This window comes from Podarcis gaigeae (genome assembly GCF_964106915.1).
Source record: "Podarcis gaigeae genome assembly, chromosome: 12".
NCBI lineage: Eukaryota > Metazoa > Chordata > Lepidosauria > Squamata > Lacertidae > Podarcis > Podarcis gaigeae.
The window spans coordinates 44,013,847-44,035,765 of NC_139688.1; the positions used below are offsets into that span (position 1 = coordinate 44,013,847).

General features: G+C 41.0%; 1 protein-coding gene and 1 long non-coding RNA gene across 10 annotated transcripts in view; one reads left to right on the forward strand and one right to left on the reverse strand.

Moving 5' to 3' along the window:
- Window positions 1–8,437, forward strand: part of RBMS3 (RNA binding motif single stranded interacting protein 3) — a gene marked incomplete at its 3' end in the record, with an annotated part of 741,806 nt that extends 733,369 nt beyond the window's left edge. For all 7 annotated transcript variants that reach the window (XM_083705903.1, XM_083705901.1, XM_083705906.1 and 4 more), the window contains one exon: window positions 296–8,437. In XM_083705903.1, the coding sequence (XP_083562029.1) occupies window positions 296–302 (7 nt within the window). The remainder of the gene's footprint in view (window positions 1–295) is intronic.
- Window positions 1,852–21,919, reverse strand: part of LOC310828464 — a 167,228-nt gene continuing 147,160 nt past the window's right edge. For all 3 annotated transcript variants that reach the window (XR_014556909.1, XR_014556910.1, XR_014556911.1), the window contains 2 exons: window positions 9,463–9,636; window positions 1,852–1,989 (listed from right to left, as the gene is read on the reverse strand). This is a non-coding gene — a long non-coding RNA (uncharacterized lncRNA). The remainder of the gene's footprint in view (window positions 1,990–9,462; window positions 9,637–21,919) is intronic.

Sequence of the window (21,919 nt, forward strand, 5' to 3'; positions counted from 1 at the left end):
CTTACTACTGTCTGCAAATCAGTAGCGGGTTATTTTGGGGAGTGTTAAGGGAAAGTTTGATTGGACCAACCAGGTGATCTCTAGGGCCCAGGGCATTTCAAGAATTTTACAGATACACTTATTATAATCCTTTGGTCTCAATGTATTTTTTTAAAGCATTTTGCATTTTCTGCATTCTCCCTGTGCTAAGTAAGTTCAGCTTGGTTATAGCCAAGGGGTGGGGATTTTTTTTTTTTTAGTAGGTAGGCAGGATTATTTTGATTTAATGATTACTTTAATTCAATTGTTTTTGCAGACAATAAACAGGACTGAAAAATGTCGGTCTGAAAAGTTTGCCTTGAATGGAGAAACTTCACCGAACAAGAAGTTGGCATCCAGTTTGCACAGGCATCAACAGAGTTTTCTTTTAATTTTCTACCTTACCCAACGAAAACAAAACAGTGTTTCTATGTGCTGTGCAGATTGTTCAGTCATGTAGTCTGATAGTTTTATTTTTGCTATTTTTTTATTAAAGAAAAAAAAACCCACGGCAAAACACTGGGTTGGTCTTTTATCTGGATGAACATTTGAAATTCAGAATTTACTTGGAAGTGTAGATAGATTTGTTTTTGTTTTCCAAAAACACACAAAAACAGAGAACCGATGATGTCAAGAGGGAGCAAGCTGAGATGAAAACTAATGGTCTTCCTCAAGAATCCAGCTACTCTTTCCCCTTTCTCCGTGAAATCCAGTGTGTCTTTTATTTTGGGTTCATTTTTCTTTCTTTCTTTCTTTTTTTAGAAATGTTTAGGTAAGGTTTATCTTGAATCTTAATTGCCTTAATTTTAAGGACGTCAAAGGCTCTCAAGGCAAGCTGTCAACGTCTTGATAGAAGAAAGGAAAATGGATTCAAACGTCCACGGCATCAACTGGTGAAGTTCAACAGACTGAATTTTTAGGATGAACAAAAAATATATATAAAAGCTGTACAGTTTAGCAGAAAACGATCTTTTTCTTCTTTCGAAGAAAACTTGTTGATAAAGGAACTGTGGAGACTTCGAGAATTGAAAAACATGCAGACTTTTATGAACTTTCTTAGTGTTGACAGAGAAGAATCTAGAAAGCTAAAGTGTTTTACAATAAAATTATTGAACAATGGGGGGGGAATCAACTTGCATTTTAAGGAATGCAGGTTTTTTTCTTGCAGAATGGAGATTTTTTTTTAATTTACAAAGTGTGATCGCTGGCAAAAGCATTAGTGCTTTTTATCTGCAGTCTTTTTTATGAGCTTTAAAAAGTTTTTAGTCTGCTTAGCTTGTCACATTGCAAACACCTAGCTTAAAAGCATTGGGCGGGGGGGGGGAACTTAAGTAGATAGGAGCTTATGGTCAAAAAAGTGCAAAAAAAAGCAATAGCTAGAAGAAATTGTTGACAATTTCTGTAGTCTTTCCTAGTTGTGATCAAATGCAGCCTATGGATGGCCTATTTTATACCAAAGATGAAATGACAACCTACCGCAGTCCAGAAGATAGAGTCCTTCCCCCCCTCCTATTTCTTCATTTTTTTTTAAAAAAAAATATCTTTATTTGACCTACATGGCCGGACCAGTTTCTTAACTTTGTGTTTGTTTAAACTACCTTCCACTGGTGTTGTACATTCTATATGCTTAGGCTTTTAATGGAAAGTTCTGAGTAGTTGGTACTTAGCAATGCTTAGCGGAATTTCACAGCATGAGAAAGATATCAGTCGCCAGCTGTTCTTACCCAGGTGCATTTAAACTTTGCTGAGCTTTTCCATTGCGTTGTCCGATTTCTTTTGTACTGAACCTACGGTCTTCCTTCTTCTCAGCATCTCACAGATTCGTTTCCTCCTCCTCTTCCTCCTCCTCCCTGGGTCATCTTCCAGTGCTCAGAACCATCCATCTCCATTTTGCATTTTGGTGGTCTGTTCAAGTCACTTAGAAGATGATTCTAAAAAGTAGGCGATTGGTGTTTTCGTCTTAACTCTCCCCTGCAAGAAGAAAGATTAAAATGGTTAGTTCTCTCATGCTAGCATGAAGCTAGCATGAAGCCACTTTGTACTAACTGGCTTTCTGTTGTCTTAATATGTTTGCTGACAATCACTAATTAGTTTGATTAGGCAAAAGACAATAGCAAGTACGTTGAATTGGCAAAGAAACCCTATTTTTAAATGATAAAAGAATTTATGGAGTCTATATATTGGAGGGCCTAAGAGAATTATCTTTCCCCCACCCAAAAAAGGGAAGGGTGTCATGCAGTGAGAATTTTAAGACTGGCAGTGAAGAAGGCGCCTCAAAATTTTACCAGTTCCCTTATAAGTGTATGTGGAAAGTTTTAAAAGTATGCATTCCATTCATTTCCAACTTCCTTGTTCTCTAGTAAGTTTCAACAAGCGGCACAATCCACTGGGAATCTCTGCTGTGTAAACACGGTTTAAAAACAAAGGGGAGTTAAGCATAACATAAGCCTGAGCATTCCCATAGAGGTTGGACACGTTCCTGGAGATTACTGCTCCAATATTGCCACCACGCTTGATGAATGAGGCACCAAAGTAGAAGATTTCTGTTCTCTGTAGCAGGCAAAAAGATCTAGCGAAGGAAGCCCAAATGATTGAAATGGCCTCCAGTGGCAGCAGCGGTGGGGTGGCTGTTAAATGATGATGGGTTCACCGCAATGACAGTGGTGTCTTCAAAACAGGGTAACCATACTGAAAAGTGACAATAATATATATATATATATATATATATATATATATATATATATATATATATATATAAATGCTAAAACAGGTTTCCTTTGAATCGACCAGGTTCAATGGCCCCAGTTGTGATGTTAAGAATGCAACCTATGAAACACACAAGTCTCAGCGATAGGATAGGAAGTTTGTGGGAGGAATGTCCACGGAGTCCATGGTTACTTTAAATGACTTTTTAAAGAATCAAGTATTTTTTTAAGAATGCTAAAAAGTGTTTCCTTATTTTTAATGTAAGTATCTCTTGTTTGGTGGGGATGGGATTGGGTTACCCAAACAAATGGCTGCTAAATATGCAACGTTCAATATGAAAAACGTAAAAATTAAAAACAGTGAAACCATCTAGCCAACCGTTATAGACAAGGAGGCCTGGCTATGTGAGATTCTAAAAGTACATGTAGTTTTCCAGTTACTACATATGGACTATTCTGACTCAAAGGACCACAGCGCTGGGGTCATGGGAAGAGTTTCCATGTTATGTAAAGATCTCTAGCTTCTTCCTTTCTTTCATGTGCTTTGCCACTGCTGTTTGCTTTCTGTGATCATCACTTGATTATTTTCTCTTTTTTTCCTTTGGAAAGCGTGTGCCTGTTGGATGGGACATGGGAAAAATAATCAAGCCAGCCTTATTTTTCTTCCTTTAAATGCTGTATCTTTTTTCCTGTATGTATAAAATAGAGATTATTCTTCTGTGGCACAATTTTGTTGAATATGAAAGAAGCACGCGTTATTGTTTTGTTCTTTTTTTAAAAAAAAATTGTTCCTGTACAAATTCTAGTTTGGTGCAAAGAAAAGTCTCATTGCTGTTGACAGTGAGGCTGCAAGGTAGCTACCGTGTGGCTGATGGGATATGCTGAAGTACCTTCCCGATTCTTCTGTTCAGAAATCTGTTGCTTTATTTATACATTCTCATTTTGTTTGACTTGGTTCAGCAAATACGTTTAAATCACGGAAGATTAAGTTGCCAGTGGGGCGGCGGCAGCAGCAAATAGTCCATATCATCGCTTCAGGTGTTTTTTAAAATAGCTGTTTCAATTGTTTAATTTCCTTCAGACACCCTACTTCTTTGTTGTTTGGCAAAAGGAAAAGAAAGAACCATCCGTTCCTATAAATCACCTGACATTGATAGATCCACTTTGATAAACTGATCAGCTAACAGTCTGGAAGTAAATCCATAATATGTTTGGGGCTGCACTGGCATAAATGGCCACTGAACACTCCCCTCAAAAAAAAAAAAAAAAAAAAAACCCAAGGGTGAGCCTTGATTCTAAATTTAGTTTTATTAACAATTTGATTTGCTTCACATTTATGAGTCTTCCAGCTTGTTCCGGGAGTGGGTTCTCAAGATCTTTGTTCAGTTGCTGCAAGATGCTAGGAACTTAATATTTTGACCTTGTGCAGACCCGAATGCGCAAAATAATATAAATGGCAAGTTGGAAAACAAGATTCTTCTTCCTCTAGTGAAGGAGCATAGTCTTTATCCAACTCTCCCTTGGTAACTAAAATAAAATCCAGAATTTCCATGGACAATGAGATGGTGCTTGAATATATACATTTTGGCCTAGATAGGTCCAAGTTCAAAAATCCTTAGAATTATGTTATCTGCTTTGCACAACCACAGAAGTTTTATTTCCCCAAAAAACTAGGTTCCAGATTTTAAAGCCGTTTTTAGTACAACATGGTGTGGCTGCTGTTAGAAGAGATCTGAGCCTTGCTGGGCCTGTAAGCTGTCTGATGCCCCTCAAAGGTGCTTGCAAGTTTGCAACCTCAATATACATAGACTTTGCGTTTCAGAATCTCCGCAAGGTCTACCCAGACAGTAATGATTTATATGTGCTCGGTGTTAAAGTTCTTTGTGAGTATCAGTGACTGTTTCTTGCAGGGATATCTAACCCCTTAATATCCTATAGAGAGAAGGAATTGCGAAACGTTCGCTATTGATTAAATTATTGCACTGAGCATTCCCTTACTGCTACAGAATATTGGCAATGTTTACGTAAGGACTCTTGATTTCTCAGAATGAGAGTTGAAGTGAAGGGATGGAGCTGAAACCCGCTTATCTATATTTTGCTCCAGTAATAGGGATGCGGGTGGCGCTGTGGTCTAAACCACTGAGCCTCTTGGGCTTGCCAATCAGAAGGTTGGTGGTTTGAATCCCTGTGATGGAGTGAGCTCCCGTTACTCTGTCCCAGCTTCTGCCAACCTAGCAGTTCGAAAGCACACCAGTGCAAGTAGATAAATAGGTACCGCTGTGGCGGGAAGATAAACGCCGTTTCCATGCGCTTTGGTTTCCATCACAGTGCCCCATTGCACCAAAAGCAATGCCAAAAGTCCTGCTGGCCACATGACCCGGAAAGCTGTCTGTGGACAAATGCCAGCTCCCTTGGCCTGGAAGTGAAATGAGCGCTGCAACCCCATAGTCGCCTTTGACGGGACTTAACTGTCCAGGGGTCCTTTACCTTTACCTTGCTCCAGTAATGTATTTTGAAGGAAAACAAGTTTCTTTTTGGAACCCTTCTTTGAGCACCCACCAATTACCTTGCATTGTCACCTGCACAGACGGGCACTTACACAGACACATATCTTCTTCCTGATCTAATAAACCTGCACCTTAAATGTACAGATTAGGTCACCAATCAAAAACAATGCAGAGGGAGCCCATCAAATGCCAATATCAGCATCAGCTGGGTGGATGATTGGATGCTGGCATGCAAACAACTCAATAAGGGTTATCCAGTTGTGATTCCATCTTCCACATGTTGCCAAGGCAACACGGAATTGCTGAGAAGCAGTTTTTGGATGACTAACCACACAACTGTGACGACATCTGAACTGGGCCTTAAAAGATAGACTTCGATCTTGATGTTATCTTGCAACAAATGGTTTGAAGGATTCTATGGCTTTTTCAGCAGTTCCAGACCTCCGCTCAGCAAAAGTATTTTGATCTGAGCTGATTTCCTGCCAGTTCATTTGAATCCAAGTATTTGATTATGGTGACTAGTTACGGAGCAAAGGGTAAGATTTTAAAATGCTGGAAAAGAGACTTTAAAAAATTACGCAGTTGTCTTATAAGATTCTATTTTTTGAAGGCCCCCTGGTAGCATCCAAGGATTTTGGATTCCTCTGTCAGTGAACCCTGAAAGTGTTCCTGGTTGTGGGTTCATAGCTGCATGGCTTGCCAAGAAGCTTAAAGTGTCTCACTGCAGTAGTTCAAAGCAGAACTTTAGAGATATTTTGAAGTAATTCCATTGTGTTCTGCAATATTGTTGTTCACATCTGAGGAAGAAAGTGGTGAACAGGCAAACAAGGGATTTTGCAGTGAGCCTAAGCATTAAAAATGCATTTTACGTTATCAAAAATAAGAAGGAAGGATATTATTTATGTATGTGTGGCGACCAAACTCAGCAGATTTGAGAATGCCTGCAGTGTAATAAAAGTTTATTTTTAATATGTCACAGTATTTTGATCTAAATTATGTTGTCTATGGTATTAAAGAAATGATGTGAAATATGTAGAAAGTTGCCTTGGTTCATGATTTTAAGCCTGAAGGTGGCTTATCAGCCACCATCCCTATCATTTTAATGCTGAGACTGACATGAGTGAAACAGGTTTAAGTATAGTCTCTGGGACTATTACCTGTATAGTAAAAGTCATGTGAAAAGTGTGATTATGGGCTTAACATAATGAATCAATCCACATGGTGATGAGACCAAATATGGAATTTGAAGATAGTTGTGTTTGAGTCATACATGGCCAACATTTCATTTCAAGGCTTTATTTAACATGAAATTGGTTCTGATGTACAAAGGTATAAAGGATTTTCAAGTCCTCAGTGTTAGACCAAGGATATTCTAGCGGTGTGATGACATTGCAAAGGGAAAAAAAGCACGCTGCATGTTTCAGAGAACCTCTCCTTTTTTTAAAAAAACGCTATCTTGTTCCTCTACAGCGGTGGGTGAGTTACTTCATTTTGAATAAAGCATAAACATAATCATGCATGTAAGCACCCATGTGCATACTTAGCAAGGAAGTTCAGTGACTGATCAGATCTTTCTAGTCCTTGTTGAGCAGTTTCAGGAATCATGAAACACCAGAAGAAAGGTTATTTCTCTTAGGAGGGGGAAAAAAACACCCTTCTTCTACTGTCATATCACCTAAAGTGGATTCCAATCTCAAATTCCTCTTCATACCTCAGACTACAGAAAAGAAACAGTATTTTCACTTTTACTGACATGTTCTTTGTTAAAAAAAAATAAATTGAAATGTTTGACAAATGCTGTAAAGTGAATGTCGGGGTTGCTTCTGTGGGGATTAAAATTCTTGTGTTTACATAAATGGGTTTATATTTTGACAGCTATTACACTTGAGGTTCTTCCATCCTAATAACTATTTGTTAGGAGCTGTGAATGATCTGCTATTAGTCCCGAATTATTACTACATTCTGATGCTGAAAGATTTTTTTACTGAAAACAAAATCTGGGGGAGGGAAGGGTTTCGTTCTAGATTATAATTGTGTTTTCTAACTTGTTTTTGTTTTTGTTTTTTACTTTGGAAAGAAGTTTTGTGCATCTAAAAGGTTTGGGTTAATAGGTTTTTAAAAGCTGGAAAATTGCATGGGCCAGTTCAGCAAACGGTTGAATTGGTTGAAACGTGTAGGTTGACTGTTCATGCTGTGCCTTTGCAGTTGGGGAAATAGAAATTTTAGTGCTTCACTGTAAAAGTATAAAGTATATGAGGTGCTGCCCTTAGATGTTTTTACATCTGAAAAGTCAAAATGATCCCTTTGATATCCTAATTGATACCCTGGTTGAATTTTGAAATGAAGGGAGAGGTATGCCACACTGATTGTATCTCCTTGTGGCAAGCAAATCAAATGTTCCAATCACAAGCAAAAAGCCAATTATATAAGCTGAAATTTAAAAAAATCATCATGTGTTGGGTAGTTGTATCCAACCTTCATTCATCCCTAACCTGACCAAAAATCTTTACAAAGAAGCACTCAGGTGAATATTTGGACAAAGACACATCATGGGCCTAGTCTATCTACAGCACACAAAAAATAATGTTTTGTTCATTGGTCTTACAAAAACACAATGTTACTAATTTGGAGATTGCAAATTTAAGATTGGCAGAACTAGGCTGGCCTAATTGGTCATGCTAAGAACAAGCTCTTCTTCCCCTCATTGATATACACCTTAAGGAAGTACAGTAAGTTTCTTGTAATAAAACCGGAAGTGTCAATATTTCATACAGCAAACTTTAAACTGTTCCCCGCCCTCCTCTGTTTCAAATGAAAAGGCTCCCGTCTGGTTAAAATGAAATCGAATCAAGGAACCAGGGCTGTGAAACAAGATTAAATTCCTACCCAGTAAATGGAAAACACCCTTTGCAGGCCTCCCAGTTCCCAAAGCGCAGCCCAAAAGAACTCTGAAAGGAATTACGATAACGATTCTGACTTGTAAGGGCATCTTTGTGCTAATGTTTCAAAATGTCATGAAAAGTTCTGTATTGCTGAGGGGAGGGTTTCCCCCTCGTTCTTTTTTTTTTTTTAAATTTCTGTTTGTACCACAATCCTAATAGCTGCCATTTTCCCAATACTGGGGCTTTCTGTAGATCAGTGGATGTTAGGTTTAAACCTCTCTTTTCTTTGATGAAGCTTTCAATAAAAAAACAAAACTAAAGAAAAGCACTGAGTCTTGTGTTTTCTTGAGGCTGGCATGGATCAAACTGAAGGACGGCACAGTGTCCAGCACTAACGGGTCAGAGTGAGACCTCTGAAATCCTCCTGAGAAATAAAGACTGTCACAACATCTGGACTGAGATAATCTCAGAGTTTGGAAGGAGGAAAGTGTATTATGTGGATAATTGCACTATTATAACATAGCTCAAAAGACCCTGAAATACACAGAAATTATAATAATCTGGGCGTAATTTTTAAATAGGAACTGCAAGCTCCAACTGAATTAAAGAACAGTCCTATAGTTGTGAGGAAAGAATCCATAGCCGAGGAATTGCACATCCTGATATGTTCTCTGGCCACAATCTTCTATCTGGTGCAGACTTCCCTAAAAGGTTCTGTTTGTGACTACAGCACCACAGAGACCTCCAGGGATAGACTTCCCTCTTAGTCAGTGAAGAGGGAGGTCCACAGCACCCAGTCACCCTCCTAGAGGGCACAGAACTGCTCTTTTAATTGGCAGACTAATAAATCAAAGTTTTGGTTATGTCAAGTTTGCTTGGAAGTAAATCCCACTAGGTTCAGTGGGACGCTTCCAAGTAAATCAGTAAAGGAAAGCAACCTAAATCACATTAAAATTTGCCCAGGCTCTACAATTATTCCGTGGTGCTGAGACTTAAGTTGGCTATGCAGATTCTCCCATCTTTTTGTGCATTCGCGGTTTGCGAAAGCTGTTGTTCACCCCATTTGAAAGTTCAGCATTTATCCTTTTGCTAGACCTAGGGCAAGTCCTAGAATGAAAGGCTGACTTTTCCATATATTTCTAGTGCAGAAGTTTAAAATTATTTAATTATATATTATCTTAACATTAATGGACATCTTCCCTCTTTATATTTGTGCGTTAACTTTTCTGTCCCTCGGTCTACCCCCAAGGACACGCTTTTTCGTTTGTACTTAATCACAGGCAATGGGGGGCTACAATGGGAGGACGGACGCAAGGCAAACATGAGCAGAGACGTGGATGTCACACTTACCTTTGAAGAGTAGGCTGCATTCCAGAGGTTTCTCAGCGCACGCACACACACACACCTCCACCCTTCGTCCAAGGAAGCAAGAGGCATTCATTACTTCAGTTCAAGGATGATCTTCAGCCAGGCAAAACAATTCCCGGATGATGAGGGGCCATGGCCTGGGACTCAGCCACACAGCTGCAAATTAAACATTTAAAATATGTTGTAAACTGCAATATACAAATGTGACACTAGATGGTGAAAGTGAGCTATGCAAATTTCAATGTATTTTTTCAAAACGTTTTAAAATACAGCATTTTCACATTTTTATTTTTATTTTTTTAATATGTGTATAGATTCCACCCTGGTGTAATCTTGAAGGCTAGACGGAAAGAACGGGAAAAGGCACTTAGCTTGAGGTTCCTCACCGCAGCTCTATATCACCCCATTATTCCTTTCTTAATGTAAACAGAAGATTTAGAATCGTAGAATCGTAGAGTTGGAAGTTGGACCCCCTGCTATCAGTGGCGCGCAGTGAAATTTTTCAAAGGGAAACAGTTAGGGCCAGAGGCTCTAGCTTGCGAGGGGCGTGAGGGGTCAATGTAATGAGTGTGACATTTGTCGTCGTGCATGTGAGCATTGCACCTCCCACCCTAAGCCAGACAGAAGCTTCCCAGCTTTGTGAAGGAGGTGTCAGGGCTCTGACAGGATGCTGAAGCCCTTCTGTCACCTTCCAAAAGCCAGATGGGCTTTGGGAAGATGGCAGGATGGATCTTGGACCCATCAGAGCCTCGCATCTTCCTCCCTTAGCCTTCCAGGCTTTGAGAAGGGAGCACCAGGGAAACATTAAGGTGACTTGCCTAGTCCCCTTAGTCCAATGACCACATGCCACTGCCTGCAATGCAGGAATCTTTGCCCAATGTGCAGCTCAAGCCCATGACTGAGATCAAGAGTCTCACGCTCTAGCGACAATAAAACAAATTGTGTATACCATTACACACAAACCCAAGCGAAACACCATTGCTTTTTTCGGGGGGGGGGAGGGGGTTTACTCAAGAGTACGCAGTACTGACACCTTTTTCCCCTAGAAGAAAAGCACTGTCAATAGCAGTGAAAATAGATTTCCTATTTAGTAGCTGTGCTACTTTGACATGAACTCCAGAATCATATAAGGCAGCCCGATTCTTTTCCAAGCATATCTGCATTATGTACTTCTTGCTTCACTCCTTATGCCAACGCTAGCCTGCTTAAGGGAGTGGTATCTCACTTTTTTACATAGCATTTTCTCTATTTCCCCTCTTCATAGCTATTTGGTAATTTAAAACAAAAAACAAAGCTAGCCCTCCAAGTGGAAGGAATATGCTACTTTGGACGATAAGACAAAAACAAAGTTGAACTTCTGCTTTCCTTCCCAGTTACTTTGGGAATTCCCAACAGCACACAAACTTATTCCAAGCAAGCTCTCTTAGCAGTTTGACCTTTCATCTAAACTGCCAGTTCTCCAGATACCCACAAGGAGCGACCACCTCCTCTTTCCTTTCAATATAGTTTCTTTTCCTCAACTTAAAATTGTCTGTTCTTATGCTGTGCTTATGCTGCATACACACCCGTTAAGTGCTTTGATTTATTTTTATATACGTTTTATATACTGTTTCTGGGGATGCTTGAGCTACAGTTTTTGTCTTTTTAGAGTTACGGATATGGACGGGAACTGAAATTTAGCTGGGCCTCAAGGGAGCTGCAGGCAAATGTTACAGCACTGTCTTGAGTTTTTAGCTACAGGAATGAAAGTTTCCTCTTATCAGGGTCACATGGCTACATGCAAGTGGGGATCTGGTTTAATATAAATTTTGCATGCTTATAAAGCCCACCAGCATTCTGAACAAGTGACCCCCTAACTCCCTGCTTCTACCCACTCATGTTAGCACAGACAGGACTGAGCAATATTTGGTTTTCAACATTGTGATATATCACCCATTAAATATACCGATATATCACAATGCCTAAAATAAGGATGGAGCTATGTAGAGGCATTGGCTGGCTTTACAGTTATCCTTACATCATCTTTTTAGCATAGCGTGCGCACGCACACACGCGCACGCGCACACACACACACACACACGAGCTGGGCAATGTATTGATAAGTTGTCAAAAATCAGTTTGATTTCATAATATTCAACATGATGACATATCGTGAATCATGATGTGTGTGTGTGTGTTATGTAAAAAATTGTAATGTGGGTGTGGGTGTGGATGAAGCCAATCATTGCTTCTTTCCTGATTTCTTCCATCCCTGTTGCTCTGTATTGTAAAACAACAGTTGTAACAACGTATTAAAGGTAAGTAAAAATGTATTGGTTTTAGGCCCCTAAATAGTAGCAGTTGCCAGGACATTATTCCATTAGCCTCTACATAGTAACATCCTTATTTCAGAGATCACAATGTTTAGTTGGATATATATATATATATATATCACAATGTTGAAAGCCAGACATCACGCAACCCTAATACACATCACAACTTGCAATATATTGCCAGGTCAAAAATTATTAAAGCAATATGGACTTCAAACCAGTTTTGGACAATACAGTGGTACCTCGAGTTACAGACGCTTCAGGTTACAGACGCTTCAGGTTACAGACTCCACTAACCCAGAAATAGTACCTCGGGTTAAGAACTTTGCTTCAGGATGAGAACAGAAATCGCGCGGCGGCTGCACAGCAGCAGTGCAAGGCCCCATTAGCTAAAGTGGTGCTTCAGGTTAAGAACAGTTTCAGGTTAAGAATGGACCTTCAGAACGAATTAAGTTCTTATCCCGAGGTACCACAGTATATTGCCCAGCCCGACCCTCTTCTGCCCTCCCTGACACATGGGAAGCTTCCTCAGTAGAATTCAAACTTCCAAGGGCCAAGGAGGGAGAAGGAGGAGGTCTTCTGCATCCCTCCTTGCTGCTATCTCCATTTCTGCTGAAGCAATGGCACTGCAGCCAGGTCAGAAGGAGGGCTCAGAAGATTCAAACTCTCTCTTGTTCCCCATGATATGTCATCAGAAGCACAAAGGAGTCTAATTTGGATTCAAGATTAACCAAGCCCAAGTCCAAATCAAATCCAGGAAGGGGGAAGGTGTTGCCCAGCACTACAACGTATTATTAAGGGGTGTGTCACAGAATAAGGACCTTGAATCCTTATCTGAGACACTGGATTTCCTGAATATATCTGGCAAAGAGATTAAAATGGTCTGGTCTGGGGAGATATAGCTATATCCTGACCCACCTCTACTGAGAGCTCAACCTTTCCCTAATAGAGTCATATGGGGAACATTTGGCTTCCCAGATGTTGCTAGACTACAGCTTGCTCTATCCCTGCCCATTGGCCATGCTTGCTGGGGCCGATGGGAGGTTCACGAACATCTGGAAAGCCAAAGGCTGACCACAACTGATGGAGAACTTGCTGCAACCATCAGCCTTGTGGTATCACTTGATTATAAAAGGTGCAGCAAGGTCACCGTTCTTCCCCTCTTCCAAGGCTTCCAATACCATTGAACAATATCCGTGATGGGTAGAAATTCGTCAGTCTAGCTCCACCCAATCGCACCATCTTCAAAACTCTCTGCTAGTATGGGCAAGCCCTGCAAGGTCGAGACAACAAAGGACTGTTCTGTGATTCTTTCCATGACCCTTTTGATTAAATTGCTGGAAGTGCCCAATGCAGGTCCAGAAATGCTTTGTTAGATATTTAGGGATTTGAACCGTTAGCTAGCCAAATAGTTATTTTGGGATAATATTTAAGGATATGTGTTTGTTCGTGTAGAGTGCCTTTGTGAAATGATGTCTAGGGAGTTATAGCAGATTGCAACACAGCCTTATCTTTTAGCCTTGCTCTGCCAAAAATCACAGAATGAGCTAGCCAGCTTCCCTAAGGTACTTTCTGGATCCCAGGAGTTAAGGGCTACATCCAAAACAATACTATCATTTGGAAGCCTGTACATATTATATAACTACAGGAGTGATCGGTTTCTCAGTCCCATATCTGGTCTCATGAAATGCTTCATCTGCATGTTACATACGTATTGGCACTTTTGCAGTTTTATAATATGTTTGTAAATTTGGAGAAGTGTGAAATTATGTTCCAATTTACACATCTGCCTAGAGGAGATGTGAATTGGGCTGGGTCACCCTGGAATTTATGTAAATCAAATTTCTCATGCATCCTAGCCTCATGCCCTGCACATGGGCTTTTGAGAAGCATTTTGGTCACCGCTGTGAAGAACGGGATTCTGAAGTAAATGAACCTTTGTTCAAATCCAGAAGGAAGACTCATGTTCTCTGGAAGTTTATAGTCATTGGTTTTTTAAAAAAACACAAAACTATTTTTCTTAAAGTGATCCTTTCAACTGAATTTAGAATACCACACCAGATGGCTCAGTCTGTTGAGCATGATACTATTAATCTGTGGGTTGTGTATTCTAACCCCACATTGGGCAGAAGATTCCCACATTGCAGCGGGTTGGACTAGATCACCCTCATGGTCCCTTCCAACCCTACTATTCTGTGATTATTGTTTGCTTTGTAACAATAGCTCATATAACCCTTAAAGCAATTCCTTATCTGTCATTTTCTGCTCAGAGACATCTGTACTGTCTCCTGGCCCATTTCCCTCCTCTCAAGCGAAGATGATTTGAGCAGCAAGTGGTGCCACAAGTACTTAGAAGAATAATGCCAATCATAGATGCCGTTAACATTATGTCTGATTAGTATTTGAGAGAGCAGCAGTTGAGCTGAGGAACAGCACATTCTAGGTAGCTCTGCCAGGTACCGATCTAGTAACTGCTGTCTGTAGATTCTTAAAACTGGTTTTCCATGGCAAGCTAAGTTTTGATAGCTAGGATGAAGTAGACCCTGGTTTCTACAGAGAATTCAATAAGGCTTTAGATTTGAAATAACATGGACATTACCCTACTCCAATTAGTAAATGGCCTCGGCCCAGTACACCTGAAGGAGCGACTCCACCCCCATTGTTCAGCCCAGACACTGAGGTCCACCGCCGAGGGCCTTCTGGTGGTTTCCTCACTGTGAGATGTGAGAAGAAGGCAAAGGGCCTTCTTGGTAGTGGCACATGCCCTGTGGAACGCCCTCCCCTCAGATGCCAAGGAAATAAACAACTATTTGACTTTTAGAAGACATCTGAAGGCAACCCTGTTTAGGGAAGTTTTGAATGTCTGATGTTTTATCGTGTTTTTAATATTCTGTTGGGAGCTGCCCAGATGGGTGGGATATAAATAATATGTTGTTGTTGTTGTTGTTGTTGCTTGTTGTTGTAATGGGCCCTAAAATTTATTTATGCCTTTATTTATTTAAAATATTGTTAACTGTTCTTCATCCAAAGATGACAAATAATGAAATTATTGTTATTATTATTATTATTATTATTATTATTATTATTATTATTAAATTTGTATACCACGCTCCATCTGTAGATCTCAGGGTGGTTCATAACATAATACTACAAGACCAAAAAAAAACAACCCAAAACAAAATACATAATAAAAACGAACAAAACAAAACCCTCCCCACCCACCCCCCACAACACATTTAAAATGGCATCAAATGTAAACATCAAAAGGCCTAAAGTTCAAATAACACCGTTCACACAACACACCAAAAAATGTAAACAACAACAACAGGCAAATAATGTGAATTTGAAGGATGTCATTAAAATTACCCCCATTCTAAACCAGTACAGTTCCTAGACCATGTCAACTTCGGTGTCAAGCTACAAATTTCTCTAGCCGATGTTATCAGCACATCTCGGTAAAGTACAGAACTATTTCCCATGCACCACAACAGTGACAACAGCCCACAGACACTCCGGACGGTACGTATTTAAAAACGCTTTTGGACTAGGAAGCTGCTTAGTGGCGATATAGCTGCATAAATCACATCTGTATATTTTAATCTGTCCTGTTAAGTGTCGTTGGAACTTTGATTCCATCCACATTGTACATTTAAAGCAGTATCATCCCATTTTAAACAGTCATGCCCCCCCCCCAAATAATCCTGTGAATTGTAGTTTATTACAGGGGTTGTTCCCAGTGTGGTTTAGCAACCAATCCCTCTTCCCAGGAAACTCTGGCGACTGTATCTCTGTGAGAGAAATAGTGCCTCCCCCCGGTAAAAAGGTAAAGGACCCCTAAATGGTTAAGTCATTTGAATTTGACTATGGGGTTACAGTGCTCATCTCGCTTTTCAGGCGGAGGGACCCGGCGTTTATCTACAGACAGCTTTCCAGTTCATGTAGTCAGCATGGCTAAACCGCTACTGATGCACAGAGGACCGTGATGAATGCCAGAGTGCATGGAAATGCCAATTACCTTCCCGCCACAGTGGTAACTATTTATCTACTTCCACTGGCGTGCTTTCAAGCTGCTACGTTGGCAGGAGCTGGGACCGAGCAACAGGAGCTCACTCCGTCGCGGGGATTCGAACCGCCGACCTTCTGATTGGCAAGCTCAAGAGGCCCAGTGGTTTAGACCATAACGCCACCCATGTTCCCTAGTTGGGACCTAACAAGGACCAGCACCTGTAAAAAAACTACACTTCCCAGGATTCCTTGGGGGTTCTACGGCTGTTTAAAGCGGTATGATACTGAGCTGAATCTTGAATGGCCATGCATTAAGTGCCTATGGGGGGGGGCAGCTGCACTGGGATCCCTTCTACAAAGTGGGGGGGGGGGTTGCCCCCTCACAATGTAAGCCTGTTAGGCCTGATTCATGTGTGATGCCCTGGTTTGACAAGCTCCTTCAGTAACAGGATTTAATGGAAACTGGCATTGGCCAAGACAGCTGGCAGACCTTTGCCTCTGCAGGACAGCATCTATTCAGTATTTAATTGATGGTTGAGAGTGACAGAATGTGACTCCTTATCATTTATTACTTGTGTTTACCATTCCTCAGCCAGGAGGCAAGCTGCGTGGGGTGTCTGTGTTCAGACTGAACTAAATTCCAATGAATTTCAGATGCGTTTATGAAGAAGTGTGCCAGGTTGCCTCATTAAATTGAAGTTGTGTGTTATGTGCTGTTTAGCCGTCACTTTTAAGCACTTTGATCTTCATCTTCTCTCAGTGAATGGCAGCCTCCTCAATGCCTATCATGTTTATGCACAGAGCAGAAATATGCTTTTAATTTCACGAAAAGTGCTATTAAGTTTATTTGAATGTATTTGCTGATCAGCTTATATCTCACTGTGTAATTCTCTATCTCCTTCTCTGTCCTTTGGATAAGGAATAGAGTTAGGACCAGTTACTAAACTCTGCTTTATTTTCTCTGTTGTTTCTAAGTTAGCACATATTCAGGAAGTGTTGACTTCCTTCCAGCAGATGGCGCTATTAATCTGTAGACATGCATGTATGTGGTTAAAGCCAGGGCTTTGGGCTCAGTTAGCTCAGCACATACTAAAAGAGTAAGCCACTGGTGTGGCTGATATTCTTGTCCCATTTCTTAAAATCTCATTTGGGGTGCAACTGGAGCATAGAAGAACAGATCTGCCAGAAATGTCCCTTGTAGACAATGGCTGCATCTTCAGATTTCTAAATGAGATCAGAGGCAACATATTTATCGATTCCAAAGGCAACATCTTTATATTGACCTGTGATAATAATGCCATTCACGGTTCAGCTGCAATACCTGTTGCTCAGTATTATCATAGGGAGTTTATCCTGAAACAGAACAGTCCACCGTCTGTTATAGATTATCAACTCTTTCCTGCTACCTTGTCCTAGCTACCTTGTCTTTGAAGGTTTGTGAAGACTCTGTTACAGAGGCGGCGAAATAAGAAGTTGAACGTCAAAAAAACGGGGTTGCAAAGGGTGCAGTTATATTGAAGGAACCTGGCACACAAGTATTAGCTAAGAGCAGTGTAAACGGAGTACAGTGGTACCTCGGGTTAAGTACTTAATTCATAATTCCGTTAATTCCGTTCTCAACCTGAAGCGCCACTTTAGCTAATGGGGCCTCCTGCTGCTGCCATGCCGCCAGAGCACGATTACTGTTCTCATCCTGAAGCAAAGTTCTTAACCCGAGGTACTATTTCTGGGTTAGCGGAGTCTGTAAAGTGAAGTGTCTGTAACCTGAAGTGAATGTAACCCGAGGTACCACTGTAGTTCTAATTCCTACAGCAGTGTTGAGAGAGACTAGGACATCCAGCTAATCGAGATGTTCCCTGGTCTTTCCTTCATGTGTTGTTTAGAACAGGAAAAGCGGTTTAGTCCTGCTGGCCACATGACCCGGAAAGCTGTCTGTGGACAAACGCCAGCTCCCTTGGCCTGAAAGTGAGATGAGCGCCGCAACCCCATAGTCACCTTTGACTAGACCTAACCGTCCAGGGGTCCTTTACCTTTTCCCCCCTACGCTTGAACCATTCAGGCTCTAGGAATGCCATGCTCTCCTGCATCACAGATTGACCTTCTAGGCCCCCCTGCCTAGTTCTCTCTGGATTCTACATCCAACAGTCCGGAGAAAGAGGTCAATCTAAGGTTACCAGATTTTTTTCAATGAATCCAGGAGACTTTTCAACTTCCTACTAAATAGATGGATTTTGTCAGGGGGCTGATTTGTAAATCCGGGGACTGTCCCCAGGAAACAGGGACGTCTGGTTAACCTTAGGTCAATCCAGCTTGACTCCCTTTTGCCACCCACAAGTCTTTCCACAACGGCTTTAATGCCCATTTAATGTTCCTCCATTAACCAACACACTCTTTTTCCAAAAAAAGGTGAACCCCAACCTCCTAAACGCATAGGAATTGCAAAAGGCGATTCCAGGTTGTCTCTCCTCAGCAGTCAACAGTATTACTTATATCCCTGTTCATCTTCCGCTTTTTTCATGCCTTGCATAAGTTTATAAACTTTGAGCCTGTCCCCTCCTGCTTGCCTCTTCTCTAAACTAAAAAGTCCCCAGTAAAAAAAGGAGCAGGGACTGAGCAACGGGAGCTCACCCTGTGTGGGGATTCGAACCGTCGACCTTCTGATCGGCAAGTCCTAGGCTCTGTGGTTTAACCCACAGCGCCAATTGCGTCCCTTATAAAAGCTGTTAAAATGGCATAAATAAAAGTTTAACAAAGAAATATTGGGGGAGCAGGTAAGCCCCTTGCCGCACATAATCAAATCGCAAGACACGGTGCATGCAAAAAAATTGAATGGGAATGCCCATCAACTTTGTGGGGTTCTGCCTCCCTTAAACGTTTTATTGGGACAATCGGCCCAATAGGAGCTGCTTCCTATTGCTGCCATCACACCCAGAGGTGCCATGGGAGAACTTTTCCATGTGGCGGTTTCTTTCAGATATCGTTCTGAGGTTACACACAGGCACAATCTCCGTCTACCCAGGCTTGCAATAACAAGGAGGGCGGGGTATCTTTACCATTTACTCCTTCAGGGATCAATGTCATTTCCTTAAAAGCATATAGATACATTTTTAATCATATCATTTTGGGCTCTGCACCCCTGCAAATGAGATGCTTTGCAGCCTTGATTGCTCTCCATTTGTCCTTTTTTTGGGGGGGCTTAATTTGATGAGCTGTAAGTGCACTTGCAAGCCCACTGTGCGCATTCAATAATCTAATGGTGCTTTGAAGTACGTTTGCCTCATTGCTGCTGCACGGAGGCTGATTATTGCAGACATAGTGCATTAAGAAATCACACTCATATGCCTTTATTGGATCATCCTTATTGCTCATAATTCACTTGTAAAAATATTGTTCGCCCCTTATCTCACTTGTAACTTCACGGGAAGCCACTCTGTTAAATGGCGCTGCTGTTGTGATGCAATTAAATCAGTAGGCTATGCTTTTATATTTCTAGCTTTCCCATCTAGATTTGGGGTTTTTCCTTTGCTTATGCAAAACAACTTTTAAAACTTTAATGCAACTTTTGATGCCATTTCGCCAGCAAAAGGATATGATCCACCAGTGCCTCCTTTACTTAAAGAAGATTTAGGCTGTATCCATACTCGGTTTTTTTACTCCTCTTTAGTGTGCACTCAGTGTGTTTTCAATGCTAGGTTTTCAATTTGTGTTCACATATACAATAGGTATGCTGTAGTTGTTTTAATAAGGTATTACTGTTTGATGTGTTGCTGCTCAAAGCTCACATGGGGAGGACAGGGATGGACTTTTCTGTGCCCTGAAGTGGTTTGTTGTTGTTTAGTCGTGTCCGACTCTTCGTGACCCCATGGACCAGAGCATGACAGGCACTCCTGTCTTCCACTGCCTCCCGCAGTTTGGTCAAACTCATGCTGGTAGCTTCGAGAACACTGTCCAACCATCTTGTCCTCTGTCGTCCCCTTCTCCTTGTGCCCTCCATCTTTCCCAACATCGGGGTCTTTTCCAGGGAGTCTTCTCTTCTCATGAGGTGGCCAAAGTACTGGAGCCTCAGCTTCAGGATCTGTCCTTCCAGTGAGCACTCAGGGCTGGTTTCCTTAAGAATGGATAGATTTGATCTTCTTGCAGTCCATGGGACTCTCAAGTGTCTCCTCCAGCACCATAATTCAAAAGCATCAATTCTTCAGCGATCAGCCTTCTTTATGGTCCGGCTCTCACTTCCATACATCACTACTGGGAAAACCATAGCTTTAACTATATGGACCTTTGTCGGCAAGGTGATGTCTCTGCTTTTTAAGATGCTGTCTAGGTTTGTCATACATTGCATTTTTCCCCAGAAGCAGGCATCTTTTAATTTCGTGGCTGCTGTCACCATCTGCAGTGATCATAGAGCCCAAGAAAGTAAAATCTCTCACTGCCTCCATTTCTTCCCCTTCTACTTACCAGGAGGTGATGGGACCAGTGGCCATGATCTTCGTTTTTTTGATGTTGAGCTTCAGACCATATTTTGCGCTCTCCTCTTTCACCCTCATTAAGTGGTAATGTGAACATGTAACAAGCCACCGTTGTGTCACTTATTCTATGCCAGCCATTGCCAACCTGGTGGCCTCAAAATGTTTTGGACTGCAACTCTAGCCCCATCCATGGTTGGGCACCAGAGGTTGCCATAGGCTGTTCTGTGCTGTTGGGATAAAGGTAAAGGTAAAAGGACCCCTGATCATTAGGTCCAGTCGTGACCGACTCTGGGGTTGCAGCGCTCATCTCGCTTTATTAGCCGAGTGAGCTGGCGTACAGCTTCCAGGTCATGTGGCCAGCAGGACTAAGCCGCTTCTGGCGAACCAGAGCAGTGCACGGAAACGCCGTTTACCTTCCCACTGGAGTGGTACCTATTTATCTACTTGCACTTTGATGTGCTTTCAAACTGCTAGGTTGGCAGGACCCCGTCGGGGGATTCAAACCGCCAACATTCTGATCGGCAAGTCCTAGGCTCTGCGGTTTAACCCACAGCACCACCCGCGTCCCTGCTGTTGGGATAGGATATAGAAATTCCACAAAAGGAGCTATTTTGACTGCTGCCAGTGGAGGTGATTCGCATGAAGAAACAGGCATCTAAGTAGCATCCTCTTCTAAATCAGGAACTAAAACAAGAATACATGTTGTATATATGGTGGCTGTGGATCAGTTACCACATCAGGCATGTGGGATGGACATAGAATGCAAACAATTGGCACTGTGACCTTTTGTGCCCTTCGTCTTAAAAAAAGTAATTGCTGCCATCAAAGTTGATCTTGGGTAGATCTACACACAGGGAAAAACATGCTATAAGTAAGTAAGAAATTAAACGTTGTAAGAAAAGAAAGAAAAAACGGTATGTAAAATAGCATAGAAAGGTTTTATGCTCTCCACCGCCATCTGGTGTTGCATGTTCGTAATGCATTCAATTTTTTTTTACTAAGGTAGCCGAGTTCCTTGTCAGCTTCCTCAGAGTCCAGAATCAGGGCTGTGGAATCTGGGGCCCTACAGATGATGTTGGACTTCAAGTCCCATAATAATTTTTATTATTATTTAAATCAGATTTTTTTTCCATTTAAATTGGATTTTTAAAATAAAATGCTTTTGGAGAATTTCCCCCCCTAAAGATAGTTTTCTATTCACGTTAAGAGTCCAAAGGCTATTCAGCAGGAAATGAGGATTTGTTTTAAGTTTTTCACGTGTGCTAAAACTCAGTCTAAGGTTTTTTTATATTAAAAAAAATGTTTAAAAACATCAGCTAACAGGCATGGATACATATGCTATTATTTTAGTTAAATAAATTGTTTAAATTGTTATTAAGGAAAGGATTATTTTTTCTCCTTCCAATAAAGTACAGCAGAAAAGTTGTGTAAATATAAACAGTTAACTTATTAAACCTCACAATAATTTCATAATTATCAGTCTATGTATTTCTAATAGTAGAACCAAACCACTAATTTTTGCTATAACTGTAAAAACTACTCTGAAAATTTATTATTTCAGAAATGAAACCTTCCTCTGGTTGTAAATACTAAGACAATACTAGCAAGAATGAGTCTTTCTGTAAAAAAAAAAAAGGATTTAAATAAAGTATTATT